The sequence below is a fragment of the Thalia democratica genome, chromosome 4 (assembly GCF_965202585.1).
Source record: "Thalia democratica chromosome 4, ktThaDemo2.hap1.1, whole genome shotgun sequence".
Lineage (NCBI taxonomy): Eukaryota > Metazoa > Chordata > Thaliacea > Salpida > Salpidae > Thalia > Thalia democratica.
Window position 1 is genome coordinate 57,114,407 of NC_139168.1, and position 8,303 is coordinate 57,122,709.

General features: G+C 23.5%; 1 protein-coding gene across 1 annotated transcript; it reads right to left on the bottom strand.

Moving 5' to 3' along the window:
• Positions 1–4,197: 4,197 nt before the first annotated feature.
• Positions 4,198–8,015, bottom strand: LOC145833460 (ileal sodium/bile acid cotransporter-like). Its single transcript, XM_082940636.1, has 7 exons — positions 7,910–8,015; positions 7,624–7,759; positions 6,210–6,328; positions 5,881–5,972; positions 5,439–5,537; positions 4,690–4,965; positions 4,198–4,368 (listed from the first exon to the last, which is right to left on the bottom strand). The coding sequence occupies exons 1-7, from the start codon at positions 8,013–8,015 to the stop codon at positions 4,198–4,200; spliced, it is 999 nt and encodes a 332-aa protein (XP_082796762.1).
• Positions 8,016–8,303: the final 288 nt, after the last annotated feature.

Consider the following 8,303-nt stretch of genomic DNA (forward strand, 5'->3'; position numbering starts at 1 on the left):
AACAAATACTGCGGCTTTTAATTTTTGTAGTCTCTTGTTTCTATACGTGGCTTAATATTTTTTTTGAAACTTTAACAAAACTGTATACTTACACAAAGCATTCAATTTTCAATCATTTAAGCTTATAAATTTATCAGAAGGAAATATACAGTGTTACTTTATTTAAACTTTAAAAAAAACAAATAAACGTTTTTTAAAAGCTTTCTCAATAATTATAAGTTGTCAAATTACTAATGTTTTTAAACTAAAAAATAAACTTTAATAATAGAAGTATGAAAAAGTTGCATACCTCTAAAACCCCTTTAAATATTTAAAATACAAATGTGGCCTAAAAAAATTAGGAACAGTTTTTATTTAAAACGATTAAAAAAAAAAAAAAATTAGTATATAAAGGTAGTCTTTATACTTTGATTTTGAGTATTTTATTTTAAAAAATATTTCAATGTTAGTAATAGTTTTAAATATAAGAAATATGTTAAACCGTTAGTTAGCGAATATAGTTTCAAATACAAAATCAGAATCATAAATTTTTGTTTATAATTTTTAAAGTTTTTATAAGTTTAACATACTAGAGTGTTTTACATAAATAACTTTTTTATCAGTTCTTAAAATTTTAGTGTTGTACATTATGTTTAAATTTGGTTTAAATTATTTAGCTAACTTTTTTTAACCAATTTGTTTTGTATTAAAAATTGCTAAATTAATTTACTTTAGATAGTTAAAAGATATATATATGTATATTATAGTAATTTAATGTTTTGTTTGGTCTTTTTAGATTTATACAACTTTTAATGAAATTAAGGCCATAGGGGGGGGGGTCCGACTTTTTTTTTTTACAAAAATTAACTTAGGCTTTTATATGAAAGCTTTAGATACAAACTACAAGCCTGTTTTTATAGAATTCAAAAATATCATTTAAACTTTGAGATATTTTATTTTTTTGTAAAACGTTTCCGATACAAACGTATGGACCGCAGATTTTTTGGGGTCAATTTTCTCGGAAATCTAAAAATTCACTAAAAATCTATCTCCTCCTTCATTTTTCAAGCAATCTTCTTCAAATTTTCAGGAAATATTCCTTTTAATATTTTGAAGAATCTGAATGTTGGAATTTTAGAAATTTTAAAAAATAAAAATTTTATCCATAAAAAATAAAAAAAAGGGTAGTTTTTTGACGATAATTTTTTTTTTACTCAAAATTTAAAAAATTCCTACAATAGACCTCTTTAAAGTTTAATGATACACATTCTGTAAAAATTTGAGAAAAATTACTCAAAAAATGAAGGAGGAGATAGATTTTTAGTGAAATAGTCTTTTTTCGCATTTTTAGTTTTCGCCTTCCATAAGGAACCTATTGAACGCCCTTTCTTTGTAAGCTTATATCTCAAAAGTTACTTTGAGTTTTTTTAAGCGGTTAAAAGTGTCTGATAGCTCAGATTAAATTCTACAAAATAAGATCAAGTTGTAAAAAACAAAGTGGACCCCCCCCTAGTCCTTAAACTTTTTGCAATATTATTCGTTTTCTAACAGAATTTTTATCACCTTATTAGTTTTTAGAACTTGGTATTTTTAGATTTTACAGAAGTTTGATTTATTTCGTTACTTTGAACATAAAGTTCTAAGTATGTATTTAAAAGTATTATTTAAGTTTTATATATTTACTTACGTATTCAACTATTAAGTAGATTTCCTATAGAACCTTTTGTTTATAAACTTATACATATTAAAAAAAAACTAATTTTCTAGGATATTTTAAAATTTGTAAACTTTAACTTGCTTTGGTATAGAAGTTAACAAAAAAAGAAATATTTTGCAAACAACTGATTTATCAAATTTAATTTTAAAAAACACACAGCTAAGATAAAACAAAAAATTGAAACAAAATAAGACAAAATAAAAAATACACAACAAACTGTTATATTTATAAAATGACAAACATATTAGTAATACAGTTAGCTCATTAATGTATTACAAACGTGACATTACGTATACTTAAACTTTATTATATATTTTTTTTAATTTAAAACGGATAAGTTTTTAACTTGGAATTTTATTTAAAATAATACTGTAAAAAACTTATTAAGTATTTTAAAAATAAATTGTTTGTATGTACATACTTTTGAATAAAATATATTTTTGAAAATTTACTGTTACCTTTTATCATTTTAATTTTTGATCGATTGTTAGCTTTACAGGCTGAACTACCTAAATTCATTATTTAATAGCTGTTGTTATTTTTTAAATAATGGTCAGACTCATAGAGTAAAGTAGGTTTCCGATTAATAGTTATCATATATATTAAAACTTAAACAAATAACTAGATAATTTATAGTGTTTTCATTGCTGAGGGCAGCTGAAAAATATTTTATTTTATTTCTAGTATTTTTATAAAAAAAAATTTCTATGTAGTATTTAGAACTTTCTTTTTTTTTTTCATTATATAGAATTTAAATAAAAATAGTGTATCGAAAATTATAAAACGATTATAAGTAAAACAAGCTAAAAACTGTTGTAAACTATCTTATATTTGTATTTAAGCAATATCTCAGTACCTTAATAAAGAATTAAAAGTCTTGTAAATAAAATGAAAAAAAAAATTAAACAAATACTTTTTATAATAGTATCTTCAGTATTCTTTTAAAACCTTTCTAGAAATGTACGCATATATTTGCTTTTACTAGTTAGGTTACTCAAAGTTCTACTTATTTGGTTTGATTTTGTGTTTATGTAATTCCACTACTACTTAAAAAAGTTTCTTAAATTATTTACCTATATAGAGTATTGTGCATTTAACACATAAAATTTGTTTAAAAATATTTCACTCTAATGCTGAATAGTTTAAACTTTATCTACAACTGCTTAATGATCGTTTTTATAATAAGTAATACAACAAGAGACAAAAAAAATAATAATTTACCAACCAAAAAAAAAATTAAGTGTATCTTAGTTTGCTAATGTTAAAGCTAATTGTTAAAGCTAAAACGTTAAAAGTTCGCTGACGTTAAACTGTTCTGGTGTATGACTCGATAACCGAAAAGTTTTTTCGTGCACTAGGTTCTTGGACAAAACTTTTTGAGCGTTTTTGTCTTTCAATAACAATATAATGTGCAACTTTTAGCAATTTTACAATAAACTTTCTTTGAAGTTAATAAGCAATATGATATTTCTTATATATTCATTACTATTTGACTATTTTTAAGTATTAAAGCTATTATGATTTAGTTATTAAAAATATTTTTTAACGATGTTTAAAGTATTTTGCTTACACTTTAGAATATAGTGTATAACCAATTGTTACATCATTATTCATGAAAGTAGTTGAAATGAAAACCTTTGTTTAAAATGTACACCTCTCTCTAAAAGTAAATGCACAATAAAATAATACTTTAGAATTTGTACAATTTATACTAGATATCTTTAAATTTACCGCCCAAAATAAAAAATAAAATACAAAATCACCAAAAAAATAAAAGTTTAAAAAAAAATTACTAATGTTGTGGCTTACGTGCAGTTTTTCATAAACGTTAATGTAAGCTATTGTGAGTATAAAGTTGTTTATGTTTTCTATATCTTATTATCTTTTAAATCTTAAATTCTAAACTGAAAATGTCATGAAGCTTTTAGTTACCTGCTTTTAGCAAAATTACAAAAAATAAGTATATTGTCACAAGTATTACTAGTTATTTTACTGACTATTTCACTTTATCAAAATTATACTAAAAAAAATACATCAACGTTAAATTTGTCAAAAAATAATTTGTTTATTGAATTATTACATAGTAAGAAGACAATTTATAATTTTCACAATTCATTTTAGTAAATGGAAAACTTAAGATTTAAAATCTAAAATCTAAATATAATTTATAAAAATAAAGAGTCTAAACCACCTTTGTAAAATTTAGGTAAAGAGTGTTAGTTCATCTTTATAAAAGTATATAATACATAAATACTTAAGTTAAAAATTACGCCCTTTTAATTTAAAAACGTAAACAAAACAAACGCCTCTTTCTTTTGATTAAAAAACGGAAACTTAAAAAAAAAGACTGATAGTATTAACTGTGTATAGATTATGTACTAATTACTTAACTCAAACTTTTAATAATTTTAATTTGTTTTTTTTTTGTTTTTAAGACTAAATCATTTTTGTTTAGTATGTTAAGTTGTAATTTATACTAGTGATAATAATGAATTTTTTCATCATAGTTTTTCACTTTTATTATACGAAACAGCATTACAGTCGTTAATTTTTTCCTCTGGTAAATATAAAGCATTTTCGTTTTCAATTGTAGTCGATTTTCTATCTTCTGGCTCTACTTGGTTTTCTTTACGTTCTAACTCAATTTCCCGTATTTCATTTGCAAAAAATCCCTTAAATTTTTTTTAGTTTCTTTACATACTTCTATAACAAAAAAGATATTTTTTCTAGTAAGTATAAAAAGTTAATGTTTAAAAGACAAAAAAATTAACGGTATCTTTGTAAAGTTTTTGATATTTAGATAATCTTTTAAAATGTGTTTTAGAAAAATACGAAGTTATTTAAATTGTAAAACAAATAGCATAAGTTTTAAAGATTTGACTAACAAAAGTATTTGCTTAAAAAGTTTCTATAAAAACCAATTTACCTAACATAAGAAAATTGTAGTATTTATTATAAGTACGCACGCTACTTAGAAATTAACTAAAAATCACCTTTCTTACTGCAACTTTGTACCCAACAACGAAAATTAAAGAATATGCAACTTGAAAAATGTAAAAAAGTAGTGGGATTGCTACCATCACTCCGAGGATACCTCTTTGGCTTGGGTCTGCAAAAGACCCTTGTATGACTGAAGCAGCTACTTGCACATTTTGAAGTGCTACTTCTGTTGATACGGTCCTACGAACTCTTCTACTTAGTTTTAAAAAAGGCAACATAGTAATCAAGTATCCCATAACAAAACCAGCTAAAGGCATCAGAATCAGACACTAAAAATATTTTGAAGTTACTAATTTAGACTTTTAAAGCTAAGTTTTATCTTTCGAACAAGTTTACAACTCGCTTGTATATAAGTAAAATAAAAAAATAAAAAATAAATTTTCAGAAATTACAAATGGTATGAATAAGTTAAAATAATATATATAGCACAAATGAAATAGTCTCTATAATCAATTTTTTTATATAGTTATAAAATCATCTCACAACCAAGTAACTTAAATAACATTTTATTTATCAACTATTAAAAAAGTAAAGAATAACTTTACTTTAGTTTATATTATTTTTAACGAGTTACTTTATTAGACTAACAAATCAAAACGAGTATCTCTTATAGTTTTTTTTTAATTCTAAGAATTACAAAATCAAAAAATTGAAATCTATATGAATTTTCAAATTTCAAACCGCTATTAGTTTTATTTTTAGTATTTAGGTTTAAAAAAAAGTAAAACCTCTACTAACTTACCATTATAGTTTGCCAAGTAATGATCCAAGTTAGGTTTCTAACAATAGTTCCAACAATTGTTAATACTAATACACCAATAGATCCAAACCAAATACAAACCTTCATTAGTTTAGTTTTAGTATATTACAAATAGAAATTAATATAACGTCTTGAATACACATGATAGTAATATGTAGTACCGAAACAAGTTGTGTAAAATATTATACAATATTTCCTACTTGTTTTACTGCTTATAACAGAAATTAAAATAATTTCTAAACCTAACAAAAAGTTATTATCAGCATTTGTATGTTAGAACTTGTAACTTATTTTAACTTTATTGGTTCAGATTTGTTTATTTCTTCTTTTAAAAACAATTGATAAGTATTATTTAGTACATTTTTTGTCACAACTACATTGAAATGTAGCAGCTTTTTGTATACTCTGTATTATAAAAAATTACTTTTGACACAATAGTTCTCCATCTCTCTGATGCTTTGGTATTTATCACCATTCCAATTATTATTGGTGGTAGGAGTGATCCAAGTGTTATTCCTAAAATTTTGTTCAAAAATCTTTTAAACCTCTATTTTTCATTTATAATGCTTTTCCTTTTGTAAGTTTTAGAAATCCATTATTAAACATTAATGGAGCTGATATATTAAAGCTGGCATTGAAGTTATTTAAGATATTGACAACTTATTACACCTTTTTTTCAAGGTTAACAATCTATTGAAATTAAAGTTTACTTGCTAAAACTAACTTTAAAGCTATAACATAAAAACTACATACCTAACGTATTGAAAGGAATTAATAGACCTTTTCCTGGATTGCTTACAAATGAAAATAACCACAACCAAAACGGCATGGTCCCTAACGAAAGAATAGTTGTTGTTCCGGTCATAGCAACGCTTTAAAACAATACTCATTAATATATGTAGATATGTACAACAAAAATAGTTTAAGTTAACGAAAAAATGAATATTTACACGATTAGATAAACGAAAATAGTTTTATGATAAATCTATTTATCCATGTTTCAAATACTTTTTTAGTATTTTATTGTTATAAGTATTTATGTAATCCTGACTTTTTACATTTTATTTAATATTTATCTTTTAGTTAATGTACTTTTAATTGTTTAAAACGTTTTTAAAATAGTAACAATAAGGTTTTAAGTTGTTTTATTACCTTTTTGACAAAATTTATATTACAGTTAAAACAAGTTTATATTTTGAAGTTTATTGGATTATTAAAATAAGATAAAAATCTTTTTTTTTTAATTTTATAATACAACTTTAAAAGTTTAATCACTAAGCATTTTTATAAACTAAGTATATTTAAAACTAGAAAACTAAATTAATGGCTAACCTGTATTTTTTTACAATTTTTTCATCAATAAAGCCTCATAAGTTTTGATTAAAAATATATTAAAAGAGTATACTAGTACTAGATTAGTTACTACCAAAACTTCAAATATCTTTAGTGTTATCAGTACTACCTAATAAAGGTTTTTTTTTTACTTATATAAGAAAGTTCTTTAGTAAGCTTCCAGTTCTAATATTTTTTGTGGTAAATGATTTATGTATATATTTTGTTGTTGTCCATTATCAGTACAATTAAAATCATCATATAAGATTTTTTTTAGTATGTATCAATTTATAATTTATGAAGACTTGGTTAATTTGTTTACCAATTGTCCAAAACTCAGTGAAGCTATTTTGTAAGTACACACAGTATTTATTTTAAGTATACTTTTATCTTATTAAAGTAAAGAATAAAACACGAGATAATAAAAAACAAAGCAAAAATATGTTTTATTTGTAAATTTTATCAAAAGCAAGAAAAAATTTTGAAAGCCTACAACTAAACTGCCTATCTAAAATCTTACATGGCAAAAAGTATCGACCCCAGTAATTCAAAAATGATAAGTTTTAGAATATAACTTGTCCAGTACTACCTTTTGAATAATGTAGCTGTACATTTATATTCCTATAAAATCTACCAACAAGTAACTATTTAATAACCAGTGTCATTATATTTTTAAGCTACTGTAACAGCTTATAAAACACGAAAAAATTTAAATTACATAATTAAATCAATTCCATCAAAATTTAGCTTTATAGCTCAGTTACTACGGTGTTAAAACTGTTTATAGAAAGTTAAGACTTTATAAGTCTTTTTTTGAACACTGTAATGTGATTACCTAAGGTCGACGATACCTCCCATCCAAAAAACAACCAAGTTGCTAGTGGATCCACCGGGAGAGCAACCTTGTATCATAAAAGCAAGCTGTCTATACTGGTCTAGCTGGAAAATTTCTGTTAGAGCCCATGCAAGAACTGTAAAAGATTTTCTTAGGACACGTTTATATGTTTAGAATGAAGTTTATACTTAATTTTTGGAACTAACTAAAGCAGTATAAAAAAAAATTGTTTTAATACTTTAAAACTTAAATGCTTAAAACAAGAAAACACAACTTTATAACTTACGTGGAACAAAAATAAGTTGAATAATAATCCCAGTTATATAAGCTGTTGGGTTTTTTAGGTACTTTAAAACTATTTTATAATCAGTAGTCGCACCGATCCCAACCATTCCTACACATGTTACTGCTCTGTTGAAGTTATTATGTTTAAAGCACAAAGTTAAGACTAAACTTTTTTAATAGTTACAATAAAATTAAATATGACGATAAAATAGTTACTTTATTGTTTATATTTAATTTAGTTGTTCTCAAACTATGGAACGTGAAAATATTAGAAGTATGCACAAGCAAGCTAATAAATTTTACAGAACTAAGAAATAAACACGAATGTTAAAAAAAATTCACTAAATAATAACGTAGACATTTATTAAATAAACTATTGCTACTAATTAGTATAT

Coding starts and splice junctions, on each gene's coding strand:
- LOC145833460 (XM_082940636.1), bottom strand. CDS start 8,015: ATGGTTGGGATCGGTGCGACTACTGATTATAAAATAGTTTTAAAGTAC. Junction 5,973..6,209: donor AATTCCTTTCAATACGTTAG/GTATGTAGTTTT, acceptor ACAAAATTTTAG/GAATAACACTTGGATCACTC. Junction 5,538..5,880: donor GGAGAACTATTGTGTCAAAA/GTAATTTTTTAT, acceptor AAACTAATGAAG/GTTTGTATTTGGTTTGGATC.